This window comes from Bos mutus, chromosome 26 (genome assembly GCF_027580195.1).
Source record: "Bos mutus isolate GX-2022 chromosome 26, NWIPB_WYAK_1.1, whole genome shotgun sequence".
Classification (NCBI taxonomy): Eukaryota; Metazoa; Chordata; class Mammalia; order Artiodactyla; family Bovidae; genus Bos; species Bos mutus.
In genome coordinates this window covers 17,783,900-17,811,431 of record NC_091642.1, presented here as the reverse complement: position 1 = coordinate 17,811,431, position 27,532 = coordinate 17,783,900, and the positions used below count along the sequence as shown (strand labels likewise).

The following is a 27,532-nucleotide window of genomic DNA, read 5'->3' as shown; positions in this document are numbered from 1 at the left end:
CAATATGGAGAAGTATAGAACTAAATACAATTATTGGGGAACAGTTGCTCTACAATATTGTGTTGGCCTCTGCCACACATCAACACGGATCAGCCACAGGTATATATAGGTCTCCTCCCTCCTGAACCCCACTCCCATCTCCCACCCCATCCTACGCCTCTAGACTGTCACAGAACACTGGGTTGAGCTCCCTGTTTCACACAGCAAATTCTTTTGCTGTCTGTTTTACATATGGTAATATGCATGTTTCCATGCTACTCTCTCAAGTCATCCCACTCTCTGCTTTGCCCATGGTGGCCACAAGTCTGGTCTCTATTTCTGCATCTCCATTATTTTTAAGAGTTGTTGGTGGCTGTGCAGGATGTTCAAGACAGCTTGCCCAGTGCTACGCTGTTGATGACCACTCCATTATGGATATATAAGCAAATCTTCAGGAAGACCCTTGGCATGTGCAAGTGTGTTGGAGAAGCCAGACTTTTGTTTCTTTATCTGGCATAAAAGATCCCTTCCTAACTTCCCCAGGAGGCTTGGGGAGGGTTTGGATGGGTGGGTAGCAAAGGAATTGTTTCACTGGTGGTCGCCTCAGGAGGTCAAGACTGGGCTGGCACTGTTTTCAATAACAGCCATTGTGATCATGGTCCAAAGTCTGGCAGGAAATTTTTATATGTTTGCTTTCATTTTGTTGTTAGATACCTGGAATGCCAAGGGCAGTTCTCTGCCAAACCACAAGAAGAATGAAAGCCCAGGACTTCCCTCGGGTCACCAGCTTCCTTCAGCTTGGGGCAAGAGTAAAATCGGCCCAAAGGTAGAAGTTTGGGAATTTCCCGTTGGCTCACATTTCAAACAAAGCTTGTACTTAATCCTCAGAGCTCAGAGTGAGCAGGGGTGAGTTCAAGAGACACAGGAACAGTGCACTCTGCTGAGAAACACACTAGCGACCACCTGGCTTCTAGTAAGTACGGCTTGCTTGACATGATGAGTTTGGGTTCTCAAGGCTGCGCCAATCTGGGCTGTTGTGACTTTTTCTTTATAACCTTCTTGGGCTGTACCATCAGAGGGAAATAGGACCTCTTGGGATTACACTCATCAGATTTCATTATAATGAACAGGTTAGGCAACAAGACTGGGTCAAGTCTCCTGAATAAGATCAAAGAGCTAAATCTGAAAAGATTTTTTATTTGGGGGCAATGACAAGAAATAAAAGCCGAACTATGAACAGATTTAATTCTTTTTTTCTCAGATAAAAGGAAGAGAAAAGTGGTTCGGACACCAGCTCTCAAGTTATGATTCTGACTCTGCTTTTTCTTATTTATGTGATCAAAAGCAAATTACTTAATCTCTCTGGTAACAGTTTCCTAGTCTGTAAAATGGATATTGTATCCCTGTAAGAATAATGAAAACTTTATAGTATTGTTGTATCTCATTATTATGTTATGTTGAATCTCATTAGATTTCATATATGTGATAGATAATATTAAAGTTTTGCTTATATTATATAAGCAGAGTTTATATAATAGATTTTGTTTTCATGTGCATGTAATAGTAGATTTCATATATATGTATACATATACTGGATTTCATAAAAATAATTTGAATTTGATATAATAGAAATTAAATTGCATATATAATATGCAATATATGTTATATGAAATCCAGATATGTATACATATATATGAAATCCATTGATAAACATATAAAATCTATTTTACAGGTTTTGCTTAAAAGTGCTTGGAATGTATTAAACACATAATACATGCCAGTCATTATGAAGCAATCATAGACTCTCTGACCTGGACATGACCTAACAAGCAGCACTTGTTAAGCACCTACAAATTACTGACTGCTCCTTGCCAGATTATCTCAAGTAATGCTGACAAATCCTATGAGGGTGGTGATATTATCACTTCCATTTTATAGGTGAAGAAACAGAGGTGTAGAGAGGTTAACATGTACATATTACACACGTATAATATACATACATACATATAGTATACTACGTTTGTATGTATATATGGAGAGTATAGTATATAGTGCATAGTGTATAGGATTCCCCGGTTGTTCAGCTGGTAAAGAATCAGCCTGCCAATGGAGGATACGCAAGAGACGTGGGTCTGATCCCTGGGTCAGGAAGATCCGCTGGAGGAGGAAATGGCACCCCACTCCAATATTCTTGCCTGGAAAATTCCATGGACAGAGGAGCCTGATTGGTTACAGTCCATGGGGTCGCAAAAGAGTCAGACATGACTGAGAACACACGCATGCAGCAAGCAGCACACAGAGATGGTAAGGGACAAAGTGCTTTTCAAATACTTTCATCCTTCACCCATGAGTTATTTAATGAATAATTGTGTGTGTGATATGAATATATATCTTTCCAGCATTTCTGTGAGTCATTTATATCATTTATACCCTGGGAAGAATGAGTGTTTATGCTGGAGAAAGGGAGCACTCAGGAGAGGAGGAATGAGCTCATGCCAACCAATAGTAAAGGACCCTTTGCCTCCTCCTATTTACTGGGATGACCCTGGCACTGCCCTGTTCGGTGCTTCCTCCTATTTGAGAGTCCTATGAATTCAAGGTGAAAATTTGATTCTTGATTTAAAGATCACACCTGCCCCTTGGGCTTTCATCCTGTGGGACCCCTCTACTTGCAGGGCCTCAAGTCAGTTACAGGATTGCCAGCAGATGTGTGCAGGAAAGGACTTGACATCTAGAGTCAGTTTGATCATATCAGCCTGAGCTCCTAGGGTTGGGCAGCCGTGGGAACAGGCCTCTCGGGTGGCAGGGGCAGTTTAAGGACAGGGGTGTGCCCTGGTCCTTGCTCTCAGGTTTCCCTCTAGAGAAAATGAGTTCCTGGCACAGAGAAGAGCTTATCTTGGGCTTCCTTTTGGCCAGGAATGCTTTATCTGCTGCATTTGGTCCATAGCATCCTGCCCTCTGCCCTATTCTTGTCTCCATTGTTTGGTGTTTCTGTCTCCAGGGGCTCTCTTGTCAGAGCCACTTAAGAGGCAGAAACGGAGAAAGTCCAGGGAAGATGCTCCTTCAGTCATCCAGCAACACTTCCACAGAACTGCCACGTGGTGAGCACAGGCTGCTGGGATGGTCCTTGTTACCATGACTGCTATCAGCCTCAAGGGCAGAATGGGAAGCGGGGCTGATGACCCATCTCACCAACATTCAAGAGCGCCATTCTGCCACTTGGTGACTGAGTGGCTATCAGTGAAGCATACTGTTGTTTGGGGACTAACACTTAGTCCTTCTATTTTGCAGGTAAGAACAGACAGCCATAATGGAGCGCAAACCCCAGAAGAGTTCAGGTACCCAAGGGGCATATTCTCAGAAGGGCATACTCCCATATTTTTTATTGGAAATAATGATCAATTCCCATAAAAGTAGCCAGGATACAGAAGATGGTTTTAGTAAGGATAATGGGTGGCATTCTAGGGTAATGATTGTTGATGTGGAGAATGTAGCAGAGACTATTAGATTTGGTTAATTATTTTGTAAGAGTTCACTTATCTAGAACTTTGGCATTTTCCAACTTTTATGGATCAAATATTTTATGGAGATGGTATTGATATTAACAGCACACTATATCCCTGAGAAGACTGGAAAATATTTCCTTAATTTTACAGGAAACTCTCATTTGGACAGAAACTGCCTAAATTGTTACCAATAGATTAAGGGGCATCATTCAGACGTTCTTGCTTCATGCTCATATGCCAGAAGAGTCAGATTTAGGATGAAATAACTTAGAAATCAAACTATCCAATTCAATTCAAAAATAAATGTTAATGAATAATTATTCAAAGCACCTATTATTAGTAAGTTACAGTACTTCCTATTGCAGAAGGATGCACAGCCTAATTAGTAAGAGTCTTTGCTTTCAATGAGCTTGTAATTTCATTCGGAAGTTAAGATAAGCACATACAATCAGGATCAGGTTATGAAAGATAAGAGCAAAATGCTGTAAAGCTTGAAGAAAAAAAAAAAAAAAGCCACACTCATAGTTGTGGCGATCCAGAGAGGTTGTATGAAAAGGGATTTGAACTGGATCCGAAACGATCCAATCAAAGTTTCAAAAGAGATTGGGAAAGAGAGCACATCTCAGCAGAAAGGGATGGTATGACCAAAAGCAATGAAGTAGGTTAGAGGCAGGTTGTGTTCAAGGAGAATATGGCTATAAAATAGGACGGGAGAGAATAGACTGGTGCCAGGAATTGACCTCGTAGGACCCTGGCAACCCTTGAAGAATTTCAAGCCCAGAAAAGGTATCATCAAATATGCTTTGGGGATTGCTCATATTTTGAGAAAAATAGCTTTATTGTAGTATACTTGACATACAATCAACTGCACATATTTTAAATGGTTTGTGCGTATATGACTTGGAAATAATCACCACAGCAAGAGAGTAATCACCTGCATCACTCCCAGTAATCTCCTTGTGCCTCTTTATCATCCTTCCTCCAGGAACCAATCCTGCTCCCCGCAGTTCCGCTTTCTGTCGTTCTAAGTTCATTTGTACTTACTCCAGTGTTCTTGCCTGGAGAATCCCAGGAACAGAAGAGCCTAGTGGGCTGCTGTCTATGGGGTCGCACAGAGTCGGACACGACTGAAGCGATTTAGCAGCAGCAAGTCGCTTCAGTCGTGTCCGCCCCATAGACGGCAGCCCACAGGCTCTGCCGTCCCTCGGATTCTCCAGGCAAGAACACTGGAGTGGGTTGCCATTTCCTTCTCCGATGCGTGAAAGTGGAAGGGAAGTCACTTACTAGAGCTTTACACAAACGGAATTTTACTGAATGAATTCTTTGGTTTCTTTCATTCAACTTAATTCTTTTGAGATTCACCTTTATTGTTACATATATCAAGTTTTTTGTCTAGACAGTCAATTGAATTTTTATCTTTTAAATAGTAAGGAAAATATTCCACATATTTATCCTTGCCGTTACCACTTCAGCGTTCATCATTCACTTGTATAAATTCATATTTCCATCTGGCGTCATTTTTTCACCTGAAGGATTTCCTTTAACATATAAAGCAGTCCTCCTAATTCTTTCAACTTTTGCATGTCTGAATATGTCTTGAAACTGCCTTCATTTCTGAAAGATATGTTTGCTGCATATAAAATTCTAAAATGACCTATTTTTCTTTCAATAGTTCAAGCATCTTGTTCCACTGGTTTTTGTTATTATTGTTGTTTGCTTGCATTGTTTCTGATGAGAAATCTAGTGATATCTGTATTTTTTCTTCTCTATGCATGAATGTCTTTTCTCCTCCTCTGATGGTTTTTAAGATTTTTCTTTATCACTGATTTTGAGCAATTTGATATGATGTTCCTTATCAGTTTTCTTCATATATTTTGTGTTTGGCGTTCCTGAGCTGCTTAGATTTCTGAGACAGTTTTCTTTAAATTTGTGAAATTTTCAGCATTATTTCTTCAAATATTTTTTTCTGTCTCTCTCCCCTACTTCAGGGACTCCAATTACTTTAAATTGTTGTTGTTATTCAGTTGCTAAATTGAGTCTGATTCTTTTCAGCCTCATGGACTACAGCACACCAGGTTTCCCGGTCCTCCACGCTCTCCTGAAGTTTGCTCAAATTATGTCCATTGAGTCAGGTCACTTGAAATAGTCCCACAATGCACTGGTGCTTTTTTAATGTTTGGGTTTTTTTTTTTTTTTTTTTTCTGCTTTTCACTCTGCGTTTGTTTTGGTAGTCCTGTTAATCCCATCTGGTATTGCTGTTTTTCTGAGACATTGTAGTTTTCATCCCTAGCTCATTTTGGATCTTTTCTATATCTTCTGTATATCTAATTTCTTGAATGTGCAAAATGCAATTAATAATGCTGGTTTTAATGAACTCCTCTATTAATTCTCATATCTGTGTCAGTTCTAGGCCTGGTTTGATGGCTTGATGATTATCCACATTATGGATAATGCTTTCCTTCCTCTTTGCATAGCCGGTAACTTTTGATTGGTTGCCAGATCTTGCAAATTTTACCTTTTTGGGTACTGGATATTTTTGTATTTCTATGGGACAAAAAAAAAAGATCTTAATGACCCAGATAAATGTGATGATGTGATCACTCAGCTAGAGCCAAACATCCTGGAATGAGAATTCAAGTAGGCCTTAGGAACCATCACTGCAAACAAAGCTAGTGAAGGTGAAGGAATTCCAGCTGAGCTATTTCAAATCCTAAAAGATGATGCTGTTAAAGTGCTGCACTCAATGTGCCAGCAAATTTGGAAAACTCAGCAGTGGCCACAGGACTGGACAAGGTCAGTTTTCCTTCCAATCCCAAAGAAAGGCAATGCCAAAGAATGCTCAAACTACAGCACAATTGCACTCATCTCACACGCTAGTAAAGTAATGCTCAAAATTCTCCAAGCCAGGTTTCAACAGTACGTGAACCGTGAACTTCCAGTTGTTCAAGCTGGTTTTAGAAAAGGCAGAGGAACCAGAGACCAAATTGCCAACATCTACTGGATCATGGAAAAAGCAAGAAAGTTCCAGAAAAACATCTATTTCTGCTTTATTGACTATGCCAAAGCCTTTGACTGTGTGGATCACAATAAACTGTGGAAAATTCTTCAAGAGATGGGAATACCAGACCACCTGACCTGCCTCTTGAGAGATTTGTATGCAGGTCAGGAAGCAACAGTTAGAACTGGACATGGAACAACAGACTGGTTCCAAATAGGAAAAGGAGTACGTCAAGGCTGTATATTGTCACCTTGCTTATTTAACTTCTATGCAGAGTAAATCATGAGAAATGCTGGGCTGGAAGAAACACAAGCTGGAATCAAGATTGCCGGGAGAAATATCAATAACCTCAGATATGCAGATGACACCACCCTTATGGCAGAAAGTGAAGAGGAACTCAAAAGCCTCTTGATGACAGTGAAAGAGGAGAGTGAAAAAGTTGGCTTAAAACTCAACATTCAAAAACCAAGATCATGGCCTCTGGTCCCATTACTTCATGGCAAGTAGATGGGGAAACAATGGAAACAGTGAGAGATTTTATTTTCTTGGACTTTGAAATCATTGCAGATGGAGACTGCAGCCATGAAATTAAAAGACGCTTGCTCCTTGGAAGAAAAGCTATGGCAAACCTAGACAACGTATTAAAAAGCAGAGTCATGACTTTGCCAACAAAGGTCCATATACTCAAAGCTGTGGTTTTTCTGGTAGACATTTATAGATGTGAGCGTTGGAGCATAAAAAAAGCTGAGCGCTGAAGACCTGATGCTTTTGAACTGTGGTGTTGGAGAAGACTCTTGAGAGTCCCTTGGACTGCAAGAAGATCAAACCAATCAATCCTAAAGGTAATCAGTCCTAAATATTCATTGCAAGGACTGATGCTGAAGCTGAAGCGCCAATACTTTGGCCACCTGATGTGAAGAGCGGACTCATTATAAAAGACTCTGCTGCTGAAAAGATTGAAGGCAGGAGGAGAAGGGGACAACAGAGGATGAGATGGTTGAATGGCATCACTGACTCAATGGACATGAGTTTGAGCAAGCTCCAGGAGGTGGTGAAGGACAGAGAAGCTTGGCGTGCTGCAGTCCATAGGGTCACAAAATATTAGACACAACTGAGCAACTAAACAAACAAAAAATAAACCTTGAGCATTTTTTCTGGGATGCAGTTAAGTTTCTTGCAAACAATTCAATCCTTTTAAGACTTGCTTTGCTGATTTGCTAGATCTGGAGCAGTCCTCACTACTGAGGAACCACTTTCTTGAGTACTCTTCCCAAAACTCCATAAATGATCAGTTTTGCTAGTTTAGCTGGAGGGAACAAGCACTTTCTCTGACCCACCAGAACACTAGGCACTATTTCCTCTAATTTTTTCTAATGGTTCTTTATCTGGCCTTGGGTAATTTTCCCACACACGTATACTGATAAATATTCTTGAATACTTGAAAGTGAAGTCGCTTAGTCTGTCCAACTCTTTGCAACCCCACGGACAGTAGCCTGCACCAGGCTCCTCTGTCCATGGGATTTTCTAGGCAAGAGTACTGGAGTGGGTTGCCATTTCTTTCTCCAGGGAATATTCCAGACCCAGGGATCAAACCCAGGCCTCCTATGTTGTAGGCAGACACTTTACCATCTGAGCCACCAGGCAAGTCCTATGAATACTTGAGGGGGACCTTATTAATGTCTCTGGGATTCTCTCTCATGCAGCTCTTTCCTCTGTCTTGTGAGCTCTAGCTGCCTTGATCTCCCTGAACCCTCATCTTTCTTCCCCCAGTTCAGGGGTCCACCTGGTCCCACCTCAGTTCCCCTTTTCTGTGCTGTGGGCTGGAAACTCCATCAAGGAAATTGTGGGGCTCACCTAGTTTGTTTCCTGTCTCTTAAAGGTCCACTGACTTTTATTGCCTATGACCAGTGTCTTGAAAACCACTATTTTATATATTTTGCTTATTTTAAACAGGAGAGTAAATCCTATCACTACATCTTTGTCCAAAGTGTAAATTTGGTCAGATTTGGCATGGATTTGATCCCCGGGTTGGAAAGACCCCCTAAAGTAGGAAATGGCAACCCACTCCAGTATTCATGCATGGAAAATCCCGTGGACAGAGGAGCCTGGTGGGTTATAGTCCATGGGGTCGCAAAGAATTGAACATGACTGAGGGCAAGCACAAACAGATTCTTTAGTAAAGGCTATGTTTTACCAAACCCATGGACGAAATAGAATTTTAGCCTGGATGTAAAAGCAAAGTCAAAGTCTTCTTTTCAAAATAAATTCTATTTTAGCAACATTAATTTTTTTCTAAATAATGAAAGTAGTTCATATTTCTTGCAGACATTCTCAAAAAACATAGGAAAAATCGAAACTGCCTCTACATTTCAATCCTTACCGAGAAGTAGTTAACAATTTGGAAACCTCTTATTTAACGACTTTGCCACCTTATTTTCAATAACAGGTCATTTTGCTTTTGTTTGGTAAGTCAAAGGGCAAGGCAGAATTATCTGGCTGTGGCTGGTGTTTCAACAGAAATGGAGACAAATCTTTGTTCACATCTAGAGAGCCAATCGGAGAAGGCAATGGCAACCCACTCTAGTACTCTTGCCTAGTAAATTCCATGGACGGAGGAGCCTGGTAGGCTGCAGTCCATGGGGTCGCTAAGAGTCGGACACGACAGAGAGACTTCACTTTCACTTTTCACTTTCCTGCATTGGAGAAGGAAATGGCAACCCACTCCAGTGTTCTTGCCTGGAGAATCCCAGGGACGGGGGAGCCTCGTGGTCTGCCTTCTATGGGGTCGCACAGAGTCGGACACGACTGAAGCGATTTAGCAGCAGCAGCAGCAGAGAGCCAATAGCCTCCTCCAGAGACGGGGAGCCAGACAGGTGTGAGCTGAATTAAAGAGCTTCTAAATGTCATCTGAATGAAGGTCCTAACAGTGGATGAATAAGAATCACACACGTGGTCCTGAGGTTTTTGTTCTCTTGGCCTATGGTAGATGTTCTTTTCCATAACTGAATAATTTGAAGACCTTTCCAGAGGTAAACAGTGTTTTTCAATTGAATCACTTCTTCTCAGAAATTTTTAGAGAACAGACTGAGTCCTGTTCACTTTCTTTTACTAGGCAAACAATTTACATTCTATTATGAAAAAGAAGTCTGCAAACAAGATTACTTTATTAAATCACCACCTCCTCAGCTTTTCTTCTCTGCGGTAAGTATTCACAAAGATTTAACAGGCCTCCCACCAGCCTCATGGGCATTTTTTAAATCCTTTCTCTTCCTCTGAGATTTAACTGAGATGCAAAGTGTTTTCATTTTTCAGACCTCTTGGAAAAAGCGGTTTTTCATTCTGTCAAAGAGTGGGGAAAAGGACTTTAGTCTTTCGTATTACAAAGACCATCATCATCGAGGTTCTATTGAAATTGACCGGTGTGTATCCAATCAAGAAAATGTTGATAACAACAAATACTAACATGTTGCATGCAAATTAGAAAAAGAATTAGCAAACATTAATTTGTGGAACCAAGACTCTAACTGAAATATGAATTTTTCAGTTAAGTTTTAGGCTGAACAAAGTATTTTTAATCAGTGATAAACCAGATCTAAACTTATTTTCTAAAACCATTGGATACTTTTCAAAGCATTGGTCAAACAGATCTAAAGTTTTATTCAGTTGGGATCTTAACAATTGAAAAATATTAGTCAGTTTTCTTCCTAATTTTGTATTTGCATCTGTTTTAATACTTTATATCTAATAGAAATTCCAGTGTAGAAGTTGGCATCAGGAACCATGAAAAAATGCAGTCTGTACAGAAGATGTTTAAATGTCACCCTGATGAAGTGATGTCCATCAAGACCACTAACAGGGAATACTTCCTCATTGGCAGTGACAGGTAAGTAGTAAGATAACGTGGAGTGTCTCCTGTATGTAGAATAAAAAAATATATATATTTTTTAAAACAATAAATATGCCTTGAATAGAAACCAGCGGCCACAGCCTTATAATCAGCTATGCATGCATGCACACTAAGTGGCCTCAGTGGTGTCTGACACTGTGTGATGGTACGGACTGTAGCCTGCCAGGCTCCTCTGTCCATGGGATTCTCCAGGTAAGAATACTGGAGTGGGTTGCCATGTCCTCCTTCAGGGGATCTTCCCAACCCAGGAGGGATCTAATCCATGTCTCTTTCATCTCCTGCATTGGCAGGGATGTTCTTTACCTCGAGTGCCACCTGGGAATACAAAATAAAATACAAAATAAAAATTAAAAAAAAAAAAAAAAAAGAAACCTATGACCACAACCTTAAACCCCATCTTGGCGGTCTTTCTTTTTATTGCAGCTTGTTTAGGCTGTGCTGGGTCTTCGTTGCTGCACGGAGTTTTCTCTAGTTTTGGTCTGCAGGCTTCTCATTGCAGTGGCTTCTCATGTACAGCATGGGCTCTAGGGTGCGTGGGCTTCAGGAGTTGCAGTTCCTGGGCTCTAGAGCACAGACTCATAGTTCTGGCACATGGGCTTAGTTGCTTCGTGGCATGTGGGATATTCCCAGACCAGGAATCAAACCTGTCTCCTGTATTGGGAGGCAGACTCTTTACCAGTCAAGCCCCTTGGCATTCTTTATTATGACTTTAGTCTTTATTATGCCCCTTGACACATCACAGTATTCATTTCCTAGGGCTGCCATAACAATGTGCCATAAACCGGGTGGCTTAAAACAACAGAAATTTGTTATCTCACTGTTCTAGAGGCTAGGAGCCTGAAATTGAGGTGTCACGGGCCACGACAGTTCTAGAGGTTCTAGAGAAGATCTGTTCCAGGCCTCTTTCCTAACTTCTGGTAGTTTCTTGGCCTTGCTGCAGCAAACCTCCAGCTTTTACATGGTGTTCTCCCTATGTGCACATCTCTGGGTCCAAATTTCTCCTTTTTATAAGAACACTAGTCATCTTGGATTAGGACGCCCTACTCCAGTCTGACCTCATCTTCACTAATTACATCTACAGCAACCCGACCTGATTTCCAAATAAGGTCACATTCTGAGGTACTGAGGATTGGGATTTCAGCACATGAATTTAGGGGGCACAATTCAGCCCATGATAATCACCATCACCTCAGAGGCACTTTATGTGCACGAACCCAATATACAAATGTCTGTGCAAGCTACATATATTAGGGAGGGGCTGTGCTCATCCCTGAAGGAGTCTTCAGTTTTTAAGAGGGGCTTCTGGTGCTGGCAAAGATGCCTAATGGATCCTTTGTAGATGATTATCTGCTTGACAGAGAGGCTAATGTTGGGGGAGAAAGAAGTACGGAGGAGGCAGCGAACGCTCAAGCCAGAGTATGAAGAAACTTGAGCTGCTGTAGATCAACCCCAAGGCGAAAAGCTTTCTTTTCAACCGTCCTGAGAGTCAACAGAAAAGGAGGTGTGATTGATACACATTCGTTCAAACACGCCCTTCATAAACACACACACTCCCTCACGGGAGGCACACCTGGAGAGCTCCAGAAAATGGCACTGACAGATTAAGGGGCCGCTTAAGAACACAAAAGAAATACATGTCAAAGCCAAAAGCTCCAAAACCTGTGATTATACTGTTACCTCCCACTTTTCTTCCCATTTCTCTGAGCTTTCCTCACAGAGGCGGCATGAGGGTTAATTCTAGTGTGTGAGTGTGGAAGTGGTGAGGAGCTGGGGATGGGCATTTAAACTACTCGGGGAGGGGGAAAAGTCCTTATCTGCCTGGTACCTACCCCCACTGCCTGTTCCGGTGTTCATGAAAGACTCATTCTTTGGTTCAGAGGGAGTGCAGGCACCACTGGTGCCACATGCCAGCTGAAAGTTTATTTCTTTCAACAGGGAGAAGATTAAAGACTGGGTCTCCTTCTTGTCATCACTCTGCCAGGATATAAAAGCAGCGCACCAGAATACAGAGGTGACTCCATATCACTAATAAAATCGCAGAGCCCCTGAACACAGCCCTCTTTCCCAAGGGAACAATGCAAGCTTTTTTCCCCCCGCTTGGCAACTGGCATTCACAAGGAATAAATAAGTGAGAGAATGTACATCCTTGTAATTTTTATGATTAGCAATAGAAAAAAATTCTTTTGTGTTTTACAAGAAAGCTAAAATATAGACACTTCAGATTTTCATTACTGGAGTAGGAGGGGTAAATTTTAGCTGTGGCATTTTTTTAATAGTAGCTGAAACTATAGTATTTTTCATCATTGTTATTCAAAGTACATAACAGCTACCTTTGCAATGACTAAGTTCAGGGTGGTTTCTATAGAAATGCATTTCACCTGTCTTGTATTTTCAATAGAATGTTTCTCTGATGTAAATGCTAGTAATTTTAAGTTGCTTACTTGCTTCATAAGAACCTTTGCTAAATTTACCTAAGTCCTTTCTTATGATAGGCTTCCCTTGTGGCTCAGCTGGTAAAGAATACACCTGCAATGTGGGAGACCTGGGTTCAATCCCTGGGTGGGGAAGATCCCCTGAAGAAGGGAAAGGCTACTCACTCCAGTATTCTGGCCTGGACTATACAGTCCATGGGGTCTCAAAGAGTTGGACACGACTGAGCGACTTTCACTTCTCACTTCACTTTTCTTAAGACAGACCTTTATTAATGAAACTGGCCTCTAGGTACCATTTTGACATGGTTTCTAGGTTGTCCTATGCTTACAACAAAAGCAGAGGCCAAGGAGAAAAGGAAAGCAAGGGTGTGTCTGTAAGAACTCAGATGATTAGAGAGAAGGGTACAGAGGGATATAGGGTTGAAAAGACAGGGAAACTCAGAGCATCTCTGAAGGCCAGGCTGGAAGTCCTCAAGGGTCTGGAAACAGGAGAGGGACAAGATCAGCTTTAATCTTAATGGGAGCAGGCTGACCAGCAGTATAAATGCTAGCGCTCAAAGACTGGGAGCAAAGACCCCAAGACCAGGCGGTTGCTTCATTCTAGACCAGGGATCAATTGTGCCCTGATTCCAATATTCCTTTTTCATAAGTAGGAGAAACTCTCATCAGGTGATAAAAGGCCCTCTTCAGACCCTCTCCTTGGACCTTTCCGCATGCCAGAGGCTGTCAGCGCCACCATAGCAAGAAACAGTCTTCCAGACATGGTAATCAGACTTACCTCTCTTTGTTAGGACACCATGCCTGGAGCTAGCTGATTCAGAAGTCAGTTGTATTTGACATCTTCCTCAAAGCCTAACCCATCATGAATGATTTTTGGTCCTAGGATCTATCCTATATTTAGTCTGTTCCACCTACCATGATAAGCCTCACTGCATGCCCTGCCTACCTCTAAATGTATTCTTTCATTTTGGATGCTCCTTGATACACATCCAGGTACGTATCCACATTGGATGGAGATCCTTCAGCTAAACAAAAGCCTGGCTGGCAACCTCCTCTTTCCTTTCACCCACAGGGCAAAGATTACTTCTAAAAAAAAATTCCCCAAACACCACTTGACCATTTGTACTCTTGAGGCAAAATCAGATTCTTATTAATTTCGTGTATTCACCCAAATCAGTCTTACTTCTGTGTGTGTGTGTGTGTGTGTGTGTGTGTGTGACTTCAACTTCATTTCTAATGAAATCCACTTGAGGAAAAAATTATACTACATCTGCCCCTTGAAAGTGATTTGTAATTATGCCTCAGCTTTCTTAGATTTGCAGGCTGCCTAGTTTTGGATATTATTAACAAACAGGCTGAGTGTTTTTTTCTTCTGCCATGGATGCTATTTTGTGCCTTAGAGATGTAACCATTGGCATTCTCTTTTTTTTTCCCCTTTTTTTCCCCTGGGTACCAGGCACATCTCAACAGGACCTAGCCTCCTGTTTTATCTAGTTGGAAGCTCTCCAACTATTTTAAAAGCTTTTTGTAGCATATCAAATGCACCAAGCCAAATACTTCACTTGGGATTTGTCATAAGGGTGATAGGAATCAAGACTGAGAAGGATAACTCTTTTCTATAAATGCCTCTTGCCCTCCTGCTTTTCAACGTCCATACCCTTCTCTCTAAAGATAATGTTATTGGTCATTTTGTCTGTTCTTGCGGTGTGTTCCAATCAGTTCCCGTTAAGGGTACCACCTACATTGTTGGGAGCTGTTGTGGTTGTTGTTTCCAAAATAGAATGGGAACCCTTCCTCATCCTCAATTCAGCATGGCCTGGCTCCATGAGCTTGGAGCTAGAAAAATGGACACAACTTAAATACATCTTTTAAAAAAAAAGTCACTTTCTTTCAAGGACTTCCTAGAGAACATTCAGGGTTTTTTTTCAAACCCACCTCCCCCGCTCTTGCTCTAAGGCATTGTTCTTGAAAGAACTGAATTACAACAATTTTTCTGCCAGGCAAAGCAGCTACTTTGCAGAATGTTCTGTATCTATGAGGGAGGGAAGCAATAATTGGTGGAACCTAGATCACCTTGAAGGCTTATAATTCATACTATCACAAGATCAAAGCTAAAAAATTGCATTGGAAACAATAGAGGTATAGAAGCCGAACACAGAAGAGGAATATTGGGCAGAAAGTGAAAAGACGCAGTGTCTTGCCTCTAGGCTGCTTACCTTCTCGGATGGCACTGAAAAGCAGGAAAAGATGAGAGTGAGGATTCTGCGGCAGAGCTTAGTGACTTAGAACACCACGCACCAGAGAGAATCACTTGTTCTGAGTTCCAGGACCCAATGGTAGAGAAAAGCCTGAAAGATGCGCTTATAATTTTCTATCAGTGGTGACCCGGACTCAAGAAGCAGGTTTAAGTCATATGGGCTTCTGGATATAACCCTGGAAGATCCTCAGGTGTTCCCAACCCAGTTACTCTATTATGCCTTTTCCAGAAAATATGTGGCTTAATTCTGTCTGTTGCAAAGAAAAAGAAAAAGCATTCATTCTGTCTTGATCTCTTGATTCAGCGTTTAGTGAAAGAACAGTCTCCAGGACTCAGAGAAGCTCGCCTATCGCATGACTTCTCATCAGAAATCTCTGAAGATTCAGAAGAAGACAGCCATTATATTAGTCCTCGGAGCATTCTTTTAGAGGTAACCTCTCCCACCCATCAGTCATTTATTCCTTCTACAAATATTTACTGAGCCCCTACCAGGCACTCAGACTAGGTTCCGAAGCAGACACAGGTGACGCGCTCACAGTGTTGACACTTTGATAGAAGCTAACCAGGACACACGACAGAAAAGTCTCCATGCTGAAGAGAGATGCTTATAAAATGCTCAGAGGGCCTGAGGCGTGGGAGGCAGGGGGAGCTGACTTTCAGACAGAGGCCAGGGAAGGTTCCATGGAGATGACATTTGGCCTTATATGCCAGGCGAAATTTAGACTTGAGGGGTTCACCTGAGGAGTATTTCTGGATAGAAACAATAAATATGAACAGACTCAATATTCTTGGGTGAGAAACTGTGCGGTATGTGCCAATCAGCATATTGATCATTCGGAAGCCCCTACTGAGAGCCTTCTGTGTGCTAATCCTGGCCTGTGCTAGGCGTGGTGGCTGCCAGGAAGGACCTGACATCATGCCTGCCCCCCTTCCCCCGCAGAGCTCACAGTCTTACCAGTCTTACAGGTCGATGCTCCAGCAGAGGTGTGGTCAAAGAGCTCTGGAAGCAAACAGCAAGGCCCTGTAGTATAGCACAGGAGACAGTATTCAATAACCCGTGATAAGCCATAAAGGTAAAGAATATGAAAAAGAATGTATTTATATAATATATAACTGAATCACTTTGCTGTGCAGTAGAAATTAACATAACATTGCAAATCAGCTATATGTCAATAAAGCTGACATAAATATATGTCAATATTATTTTTTAAAAAAAAAGAGCCCTGGAGGCACTAGGAAAAAAAAATAGGTTTTCTGTCTCCACTGGAGTCAGGGAAAGCTTCAAGATACAAAATAGCATTTGATATGGGTGTGATGAATAGTTTAGCTTAGCCCTAACCTAACACTAACAAGTGACCTATTGGGGGAAAACACACAAAAAGCAGTAAAAAGACTCAGTCAGACCATGACGGATTATGAATGCCAAGTTGACTTCATGCTACAGGCAACACAGGGGGCAGTAGCAGCTTCTCAATCAGGAAAGAGCAAAACCAAATTATCTTCTAGGACTGCTAACCCTGGGCTTCACAGGTGGCTCAGTGGTAAAGAATCCACCTGCCAATGCAGGAGACACAGGTTCAACCCCTGGGTTCGGATGATCCCCTGGAGTAGGAAATGGCAACCCACTCCAGTATTCTTGCCTGGAAAATTCCATGGATAGAGGAGGCTGGAAGGCTACAGTCCCTGGGGTCGTAAAGAGTCAGACACGACTGAGCACTCACTATTAACCTAAGAGCTATATTCAAGGTGGACAGTGGAGAGAAGAGAATGGAAATGGAAGGTAGGAAGACAGAATTAGGGGGAGGGGGCAGCAGTTCTCAAACCAGGGGGAGTGGTGTTTCTGCAAGATGATGACATGTGTTCATATGAAGGAAGCATTCTGAGGTCAAGTACGTTCTAGAAACAGTAAATCAAAGTAATTTACACAAGCTTCTTTAGTGTAGAATTCTCTGTGCCTTTAGCATGCACTGGTGCATTATCAACAGCCAACCAGAACACAGCGCACAGCATGTGACCCCAGGACCCTGCTTTACCCCAGGTTTTTTCACAGCTGAGCTCTTTGGGACACAGTGACGACAACCAGTCTTTTCATGACAGTCGAACCAACCGGTCAGGTGATATGAACACTAAGCTATAATGTCTGGCATTTTCTAGGTACTTTATGAGATGCAAAGTCTAGTATGGCAAATAAAACTAAGCTGGTGACTTCCCTGGCAGTCCAGTGGTTAAGACTTCGCCTTCCAGTGAAGGGAGTGTGGGTTCTAGCCCTGATCGGGAGCTAGGATCGCATGTGCCTTGCGCCCAAAAAACCAAAACATAAAACAGAAACAATATTGTAACAAATTCACTAAAGACTTTAAAAATAGTCCATCTCAAAAAAACAATCTTAAAAAAAAAAAAACTGGAAGACGGTTACAAAAATTAAGTGTAACAACTGTGTTAAAGAAGTTCAGAGAAGGGAAAGGTTGGCAGTGGCTAATGTGATCAGAAAGACTTCAGGCCAGGCCTGAATACAGCATCATTATACAGAAGGGAGGGCTTCCCAGGTGGAGCTAGTGGTAAAGAATCTGCCTGCTAATACAGGAGATATAAGAGACTCGGGTTTGATTCCTGGGTTGGGAGGATCCCCTGGAAGCCAGTTTTCTTGCCCATAGAATCCCATGGACAGAGGAGCCTGGCAGGCTGAGGTCCACAGGGTCTCAAAGAGATGGAAGCAATTAGCATGCACACAGACAGAGGGGAAAGGGGGCATTCCAGGCAAAGAAAATGGCATGAAATGGATAAGGGGCACAGTGGGAAGACTGGCTTGTCTGGAATGAAGTGTTGTAATAATGGTTGATGATTTTTTAGGTAGGCCATCGAAAGCCCTCAGGGAATTTTGAGAAACCATTGTCCCAAATGACTCAGTTCTGACCACCTTGGTGGGGAGCCCCCAGAGGGCAGTATTTTCTAGGACCTTCACAGCCCCTTGAAGCAATTTGCCTGCCTGTGAGCACAGTAGCCTGCTCTCTACAGAGAGAGGCCAGCCCTGCGTGTGTCAGAGCCTTTGGCCCAGGTGATATTATTCTATAATAGCACTGGTTGGGAGAAAAAGAGTTCATGTCATTAACTGCCTAGTGATGAAACGAAAAAATAAATAGCAATTGAGTCCAGTATGCACCTGTATCAGGAGCGTGGGGAACCCAAGAGAAGAAAACGAACTCTGAGTCTGCAGAAACTTTACTGGTTTGTTCTCCCAGAACAAGCACCACTGTTCATTCGATGGTAGACATACTTACAGTTTCAGGGACCAAAGCCATCAGGAGGCAGCACAAGGTACCAGGCTTATTGGTAGACTTGCGTCCTTACATCTCTGCCTCTTTTCTATAGTTGGGTAATATTGCTCCCAATGATTCTGGTGAACTCACGGACCCCATTGGACCTCATAGTCCAGACAAGGTCTCCAAGACAGCTGAGAGTCATTACTTGTCAATGAAATCCTGGTAAGTAAAACTGCCATACTCTAAAATTTGCTCTTAGCTAATGTACTATTCAATGACAATTGCTGTCAGTTCATTTCAAGGGCTGATATAATAATACAGATGCGTTACTATAGACCAAATTCAGCATATTATTCATCTCAAAACAAGAAAAAGTGAGAATGGTTTCCCTACCTATAGAAAACATGCTTAGTGACATCCTTGGGACATTTTCTGTCTTGTGGGGCAGTTCTGTCCTATTTTGCATTCACATCTCTCACACTCTGACTTCTGTCTCCAATCTGTCCCAATGTAAAGAGCTATTTTGATTCCATATCCATTTTTAGAAGGGAATTCTATTGGATTTAATTCTGACTGTGGTTGGGATTCTGCTGGTTGGATATACTTCAAACACTGTTAATTTTTACACGGCTTTAGCTACTTAAATCTGATTCGCACACCGTGGAAAGTTGTAGACAGACATGCTGAGAAAACTTTTGTGTTAACTTCTTATGCTCTAGTCTTCTCAAAGAGCTGTCCCTTGAGTCTGTTGATGGCAAAGAGGAATTTCAGCCCCTGGCAGAGATCCAGAATGGGGAGCTTCATCAGCAAGAACAAGCCTCAGGAACTCACTTTTATCTTCCACCTGACAATTCCGAAGCACAGACCACGAATGACGCAACGCAGTCGGCCTCACTAACTGTTGTGCAATTGTCCATATTAATCAAGTAAAGTCTTCATTTCTAAAACTTTATGGGCCCATAGAGCAAGGCAAACTTCCTTTTGTACTCAGAATTCACATTTTCAAGCAGTTCCTAAAAATCTCCAACTTGGCCAAGAATCTGACCTTGGCCTTGTCACTGAAGTGGTGGCTAAGGACAGTACATACCAGAGCTGGGAATACAGTGGTCCCTGGGCTGTGGGTGGTGATTTCAAATACTTTTTAAAAATTCTCTGTTAGCTGGTTTTTCAGATTCTGGAATTTTGGATCATTCTGATCAGGTTAGCACATCACCCAGATTTTACTATTAAAATTATGGGCATGCAAGCCATGTCAGGTTTGGTTATAGACTAGGAGGGGAGATCAATTAGGTTTTAAATGATGCCAAGAACAATTTGATGAGATTGCTCTCAATTTTAACTCTTTCTGGTGTCTCCTTCAGTGGAGAAATGTGCAATCTGATGTGATACATAATGAATTTAGTCCAATTTTTACTTCTTTTTCATTGTCTACCGTCATGAACCCATTCCAGGAGGGATGAGGGAAGGCATTGATGCGGAACTTAAATCTATGTTCTTCTCCAAATGTTTTAGATAATCTTTAACTGGACAATACCCTCTCAGGTGTCAGAGCCCAAAGTCCACTCGGAAAGTGTAGATCAGAGCCTGTGATAGCTGCCTGATTTTTGCAAACATCTTATTTTACAGTAATATCCCAGATGAAAGCCAAGTGCAGAAACTGAACGTGTTCCTTTCTCTTCCTGACATCAAAACTTATCTTGTTCTCAAAGAAGCTGCAGGACGGATATGGTAGGTAGGAGATTTGAGGGTTATTGATTATAAATGGGGTTGGATGATATGAAAGCAAGAATCATATCTTGAAGTACTGTATGTGGCAAAACTGACTGGAGAACTTGGACTTGTGTTGCTGTTGTCATGCAAGCGTGCAGATTCCCTTCAGTCATGCCCAACTCTGTGCAAACCTATGGACTATTGCCTGCCAGGCTCATCCGTCCATGGGGTTCTCCAGGCAAAAATACTGGAGTGGGTTGCCATGCCTTCCTCCATGCTGTTGTCACAAAGGGTCTTTGAGAATATCGCTGTATAGGAGAGTCAGCTGAGGGTAGGTGGGTATAGAAGGACCCAAAGTTCCAGGAAACAGTAAATTTCTGCTGTTTTGAAGTCGGCAGGGATATGTATGGTCCAAGGAAATCATTGCCAATCAATGATCAGTGATTATTTTATGAATGAATGAAGTTACTGAGGTCAACAAGAATCTAAGATCTAAAAGAAAACAGCATGCCCGGGTAGAAGATGTCCAGACATCAGCTAAACACCTGCTGGTCAGGAAACTCAGACACAGAAGCCTGTGTGGCAGAGAATTTCCTTAGAATGACCACTGTTTATTTGACTCTATATTCTTTTTAAGACTTTGTAACTCATTTTGACGGAAGATGAGTTTTATAAGAGAAAAAAGCTTGCTAATGTAAACATCACGTGTCAACTGTCTTATAATTTTATTAGAGGGAAGGAACCATAGCTTGCCATTTTTCCAGACTTCCCACAATCCAGGGCTCAACACAGTATTTGACAGGAACTATAGACTTCTCTGTGTCTGAGCTTGCTCATCTGTTAATTCATTTATGTGTTCATTGGCCATTCATTGTGTAATCATTATGTACCCACTTTCAATAAATACTTAGCATCTTCTGTTTATAGGATTATAAAAATATTTTAACGGTGGTACCACATGCCTAGGGTCTCAAAGCCTGGTGGAAAAGACAGCTACATAAACAAGTAAATATAAAATCACATTTTATTTAAATATACAATAAGTGAGGGGCTCACACAATACAATAGAAACCCAGAGGCTGCTGCTGCTGCTAAGTCGCTTCAGTCGTGTCCGACTCTGTGCGACCCCATAGACAGCAGCCCACCCGGCTCCCCTGTCCCTGGGATTCTCCAGGCAAGAACACTGGAGTGGGTTGCCATTTCCTTCTCCAATGCAGGAGAAAGTGAAAAGTGAAAGTGAAGTCTCTCAGTCGTGTCCGACTCTTAGCGACCCCACAGACTTCAGCCTACCAGGCTCCTCCGTCCATGGGATTTTCCAGGCAAGAGTACTGGAGTGGGGTGCCATTGCCTTCTCCAAATCCAGAGGCAGGAGAGATTAATTAAGCTAAAGGAAGTGTGACGAGGGCTTTGTAGAGGTAGCATACTTTGGAATAGGACTTTGGAAGAAGGTTCAGGCTGGTAGAGCAATGATAGAGGAAAAAATATTCCAAATAGTAAAAGGAGTTTGATTGTTTCAGATATGGTGAAACGCAGCTAAAGAAATTAGTAACAGTAGTGGTAGAATAGACTAGAGTGAGGAGCCCAATCTGTGCCCCCATCTGTGCCTGGCATTCCCAGCGGGCGCCGTCTCACACTTGTGTTGGATGCTGTACCCTCATTGCAGTGTGGCTCAGTGGGATGCCCCCCCACGTCTGGGATGCTTATTTTTCCATGGAGATCACCTTTTGGCCGTGAATGACCTGAAGCCCCAGAGCCTGGAGGAGGTCTCCTTGTTTCTCAGCCGGTCCATCCGGAGGGAGGTGAGTGTTGCTGATTGGCTCCGGGCAGGGCAAGAAAGAACAAGAGCAAGGCCTTGGTTGGCATCTGAACAATACTCCGAAGACAAATGAGATGTTTCAGTCCTCAGCCGCCGAATGTAAATAAGAGAATCAGAAGTGTAAATAACTCTTCATATTGTACATCTAAATAACAAGAATGTTATTTTAGGACCCTTTTAAAATTCTTTTGTATAAAGTAGTATTTGGAGGGAGCCCTGGGCTAGGAGACTGAAACAGCTGGGTTCAAGACCTCAGACTCTGCATGACCTGGCAAAAAAGAGCTTGCAGAGATATCAGACAGGCTTACATCCCACCTCCTTGAACCAAATGGTGCTTCAATTTTCTCTTCTGTGAAATTAGGGATAATGACTAATTGGGCTTCCCAGGTGGCGCTAGTGGTAAAGAACCCACCTGCCAATGCAGGAGATGCAGGAAACGCAGGTTCAAGCCCTGGATCGGGATGATCCCCTGGAGTAGGAAATGACAACCCTCTCCAGTGTTCTTGTCTGGAAAATACCATGGGATAGAAGAGCCTGGCGGACTACAGTCCATGGGGTCACATGTACACATGTCCTTAAAAGGCTCGTCATGTTTCTGCCTGTTTGTAAGTCCCAGAGTCGTTATCCCTTTCCTGGTCTTATTTTATTTCTGATGAGCCACATGACCTTGGGAAGGTCACTTCCTTCTCTGACAAGTGAATTTGAGTTTCTTCTCTCTAAAGTGAGAGAGGGTTGATTTTCAAACTGTACTTCTTGGACCCCTGAGACAAAGACAGGAGGAGAGGAGAGGAAAGGGACAGTGTTCAGGGCCCCAACTAGAGAGAGTAGGGTATATTTTTCATTATTTTTTCACGTTTGAATTTCCTGTTATCTTACCTTGAGGAAATAGTGACTTGGCTTAAAATTTCTAAAAACTGCTCTATTGGAAGATCTCTCAAATTTCTTCCAGCTCTGAGAGTTTATGATTAAATATGTCTTATCTCATCTACATCACACAATAACCTGGTTGGTTAGACAAATTGTTCTGCCCCTACTGTCTAAATGGGGAAACTTAGGAAGAATGAGTGAGTTGTTTACGATACATAAATAGTTTTAGAGCAAGGACTCATTCATTCCTTTATTCATTTGCTCACTCGCCATTTATCAAACATCTATTGTATGCTGGATTCTCTGCTAGGTCCTAGAGCTACAAAAATGATCTTTGAGTTTAAAGAGCTTGCAGATTAGTGGATAAAACAAATATGTTACAGGTACAGTGTGTGCCTTGAGATATGAGCAGAGGGCCATGGGATCACAGAGGAAAAATGAAGTTAATCTATTTGAGGGAGGCCAGAAAGGTGTCTCAGAAAAAAGGATGCTTGGCTTGGGTTTTGAAGCCTAGGATAGGAGTTTGTGTGGTGGAAAAAGAGGGAGCTTTCAGGAGTCCAGCTCAACAATCTAGTAACTGTGATATATTTCCTCTGCCAAAAACCCACACTGAGGCCACATGTTTAATATAATCTTCTGAAAGTTACCAAACAACACTCTGATCCAGAGACCCAGGCATCAACTCTGAAGCCAAGAAAAGGGTTTTTTCCTGGGAGCAGATCCAGGAACTCCACCTGGGCATCGCTGACTGCAGTTTATCAAGACTGCCTTCTACACTGTGCACTCACTTGCAGAGAGTGGCGGACAACGTTTGTTTTGGGCCCTTTCTGCCTCTTCACTTTCTCCTGTGTGCTATTGAGAAATATGGGGTGTTCACTGACATGATTATTGGAAGGTCAAAAAATCCCCCAACTTGCTTACCCCACCATTCTTGATCTATTCCTTTATGTTAAAAATGAATACCTGGTCCTTTTAAAAATTCAAATAGCTGGTCCCTGGAAGGAAAATAATGTTGGAAGAGGGGAAATGTGGAACCAAAAGTGTGTGTGTGTGTGTGTGTGTGTGTTAGTCTCTCAGTAGTGTCTAACTCTTTGGAGCCCCATGGACTGTAGCCCACCAGGCTCCTCTGTCCTTGGAAATCTCCAGGCAAAAATACTGGAGTGGGTAGCCATTCCCTTCTCCAGGGGATCTTCCCAACAGGGATCAAATCTGGTTCTCCTCCATTGGCAGGCAGATTCTTTACCCTCTGGACCACAAGGGGAGCCTAGAGAGGGTAGTCAAAGACTGATAATGTCTTAGAATAGTTGAACCAAGCAGACGCATATTCCATCCTTGAGACATGAAGTTGATGGAAATAGGAATTTGGGGTGAGCAGGGGCTGGGGTTGGGGAGGGGAGAGAATGTGAGTGTAGAAGGGGAGGAGATGCTAGATTGCAGGAAAAACAGAGAGAGCTTCAGTTTCCTCTCAATTTTGTCAGAGTGTGGTCCTGTTTAGTGCTCTGGTTTCAAGAGGCTTTTTAATTCTTGGTACAAATAGGCCTTTCTGGACAGGATTAATGTATTCTGATTGTGTGTGCGTGTTCAGTTGCTCAGTCTTGTCTGACCCTTTGCGAGCCCATGGACTGTAGCCACCAGGCTCCTCTTGTGGATGGAATTTTTCAGGCAATAATACTGTAATGGGTTGCCATTTTCCTCCTCCAGGGCATCTTCCCGACCCAGGGATTGAACACGCATCTCTTGCATCTCCTGCATTGGCAGGCAGATTCTTTACCACTAGCACCACCCAGGAAACCCCAGTGTACTCTGGAATCTGCCCTGAAGTCTCAGGCCAGTGGAGGCCAGAGAATAAAAACCCATCTTCCCCCTGAATATATAAGGTCATCCCGCTTTTTCCTGCCCAGATTTTCTTCAAAACCAGCTTCACAGGGTGTGAATGAGGACAGACTGAAATTGAGAAGCAACAGTCCTAAGGATAATCTTTAGCCATTTAATGTTCTTCTCTCTTGTGTTTTAGAAAGTAAAACTCACCATCGGTCGTATCCCAAATTCAGAGAAATTTCACACAATAGCCTGTACGTGCTCCTTACAAGACCAAGGTGTTAAACCTTCTCAACTGGTTACATCTGTACTGGAGAGTACGCTGAAAAGGACTCGAGCCATTAAAAGGGGTCAGCGGAAAAGATCTGGAGAGTAGCGTGCTGGGGCCCACCTCCACCAAGCCAGGACGGGCTTTGGACTCTGTGCTGGTCTCTGGCCCTCATCTCTGTGTGACACCAGGCAGCCAGCACACCTCTCTGAATTTCTCCATCTGCATCTTAACAATGGAACTAACCCTCCCCTCTCTTTAGCATCAGGGATGCTGGAGAGGTCCAAAGGGAATAACGTCTATGGAACCCAGTGAACATGCGAGGCCTTATTATCTCAGACTTTGTCCCAAACACCACGGACAGAGAGTGGGTAAGTTTCTCATCTAAAATGCGCTGTGTGTTCTGTGAGGTCATGGTCCACACAGTCTCTTCTTTGTTAGGGAATGGACAGTTGGAAATACTCATTCCGGGAAGCCAAGATTCCCCAGGGAGATGTGATACCGTATCGGCCTTCCCAAACACCTCCTGTTACTCATCATGTCCAGAATGTTGAGACATCAGTGGCCTCTTGGATTCCATGATCGTCTTGTTTTCTTAAAGACTCAGGAAGAATTTTAGAAGTCAAAGCAGTTTGAAGGTTATATCCAGCAAGTTTGCTTGTTCTACCAGTACCAAGAGAACTGCGTAGCACTTGAAAGTTTGAAGAGTCTAAACTAATTGATGGGCTTCCTAGGTGGTGCTAGTGGTCAAGAACCCACCTGCCAATGCAGGAGACATAAGAGACTCGAGTTCAATCCCTGGGTCAGGAAGATTCCCTAGAGGAGGGCATGGCAACTCACTCCAGTATTCTTGCGTGGAGAATCTCATGGACAGAGGAGCCTAGCAGGGTACAGTTTATAGGGTCTCAAAGAGTCAGACATGACTGAAGTGACTCAGCACGCACGCAAGTAATTGATGCATTAAACTCACTGATCCTGAAAGGTGGGAAGTATTTTTTCTCATAAATAAGAAAACAAATTCAGAGGACTAAAAAGGATGAATCAAAGCAAGGAATGGTAGAGCAAAAGAGGGCTTTGGAAAATTGATCGTACTGGGTTGCCATTTTACACAGGAAGAAATAAGGCCTCTGACGTTTACTGATGTATTTTTTTTTGTGGCTCCTGGTTTCATAGCTATTTAGGGGCAGAAGCAAGAATCTAAAAGCAGATATGGCAGATGTCCTGATCCTCTCTTTGGATTGGGATTTAGATTTGGAAAAGCCTTCTGCGTATGGATAGAAAGCGCTGGTGGCTCAGACAGTAAAGAATCTGCCTGCAATTCGGGAGACCCGGGTTTGATTCCTGGGTTGGGAGGATCCCCCGGAGAAGGGAATGGCAACCCATTCCAGTATTCTTGCCTGGAGAATCCCATGGAAGAGGAGCCTGGTGGGCTGCTGTCCATGAGGTCCCAAAGAGTCAGACACAACTGAGCAACTAGCACTTCCAGCATATAGATGAGACACTCAAAGACAGTTTATTTTCTGTCATCTAGATTGTACAGAAAAGTATTAAAATTTTTATTCATATGCCCTATTGGATCTGTTTCTTTCTCTATTTTTGTAAAGCTCTATTGGAATTAAGACTCTACATTTTTTCTAGTTTTACTGAGATGTAGTGGACATATAACATTGTATTAGTTTAAGGTGTACTGTATAATAATTTGATATGTGTATATTGACCTACTGTTTCCACTTCTAGAAATTTATCCTATGGAAATAGTCACACAAATACACAAAGATATCCATTAAAAAGTTGTTCACAGTAGCATTGTTTGTTACAACACAACAGAAATCCTTTGGGAATTGCTTAATTATAATGACTTCATGTAAGTGATCGCTCTGTGGATGTTCGAAGCTTCATATTCATGATTAGGAAAGATGCTCACGATGCCTTAAGAAAGAAAGGAGCAGGTTGCAGTACAGTAAGTGGAGTGTCATCACACTTTTACAAAAATGGCTGGGGTTGGTGTGTATAAAATTTCCCCAACCCTAATTAGGGAAAGAAATTCTTGCCTCGTGGGGGTTGCTGTGAGGTTGAAATGGACGGTCTGCATACATCACCTGACACATTGCCTGACGGGGAGTAAGCACTTAGTAAGGATTAGCCCTGCCACTGCTGCTCAGACAATCTTTTTTTTTTTTTGGTCTTCTTAGAAGAACATACATCTAATTGTCAATAAAAATCATCTCCGAGAAGTATGATCACAGTTGGCCTTCGGGGGGAGGCATTTCTGTAATGTTTGAATTGCTCTCTTTTTTACTGTGAGCATATGTCATGTTTATAATGAAAAATAAATACAGGTGTAGTAAATAAATAATATGTGTATTTAAATATATTTATGTATTAAACCTTTATAAGTAGAAATCAAGCCATCTTATTGAAGGAATTAAAAAGCCATCAAGGTGAAACTGTCTGGGAATCAACAGTAGGGGTGGACACACTGCTTTGAAGCCCAGAAGTCCTTCTTCTGTTTTGCCCAGACATTTAAACTAAGATGGGATGGATGGTCAAGCGTTAGCTCACAGGCCCTTCAGCCTCCCCGCACTGGGGGGAAGAAGAGCCTGAAGACTTAGACACTAAAGCGTCTATATGGCTCCCAGAAGTGCTGGAGATCACGGCACTCCTGGCTCCCGGTCCACGCTCTTCCCTGTACCATGAAGGAGGCAAGCCTACTC

At 42.4% G+C, this 27,532-nt stretch overlaps 1 protein-coding gene across 2 annotated transcripts; it reads left to right on the top strand.

The window, feature by feature from the left end:
- The first annotated feature begins 719 nt into the window (after positions 1–719).
- PLEKHS1 (pleckstrin homology domain containing S1) lies at positions 720–27,179 on the top strand. Of its 2 annotated transcripts, XM_005888652.2 has the most exons (13): positions 720–952; positions 3,271–3,317; positions 9,596–9,684; positions 9,796–9,902; positions 10,232–10,366; positions 12,326–12,401; positions 13,476–13,586; positions 15,384–15,509; positions 18,449–18,561; positions 19,059–19,265; positions 19,966–20,067; positions 21,713–21,848; positions 24,747–27,179. In XM_005888652.2, exons 2-13 carry the CDS (start codon positions 3,290–3,292, stop codon positions 24,924–24,926), a joined length of 1,410 nt encoding a protein of 469 aa, XP_005888714.1. In that variant the 5' UTR covers positions 720–952; positions 3,271–3,289; the 3' UTR covers positions 24,927–27,179. The 2 variants fall into 2 exon arrangements, with proteins under 2 accessions (XP_005888714.1, XP_070219680.1); XM_070363579.1 differs by lacking the exon at positions 13,476–13,586.
- Positions 27,180–27,532: the final 353 nt, after the last annotated feature.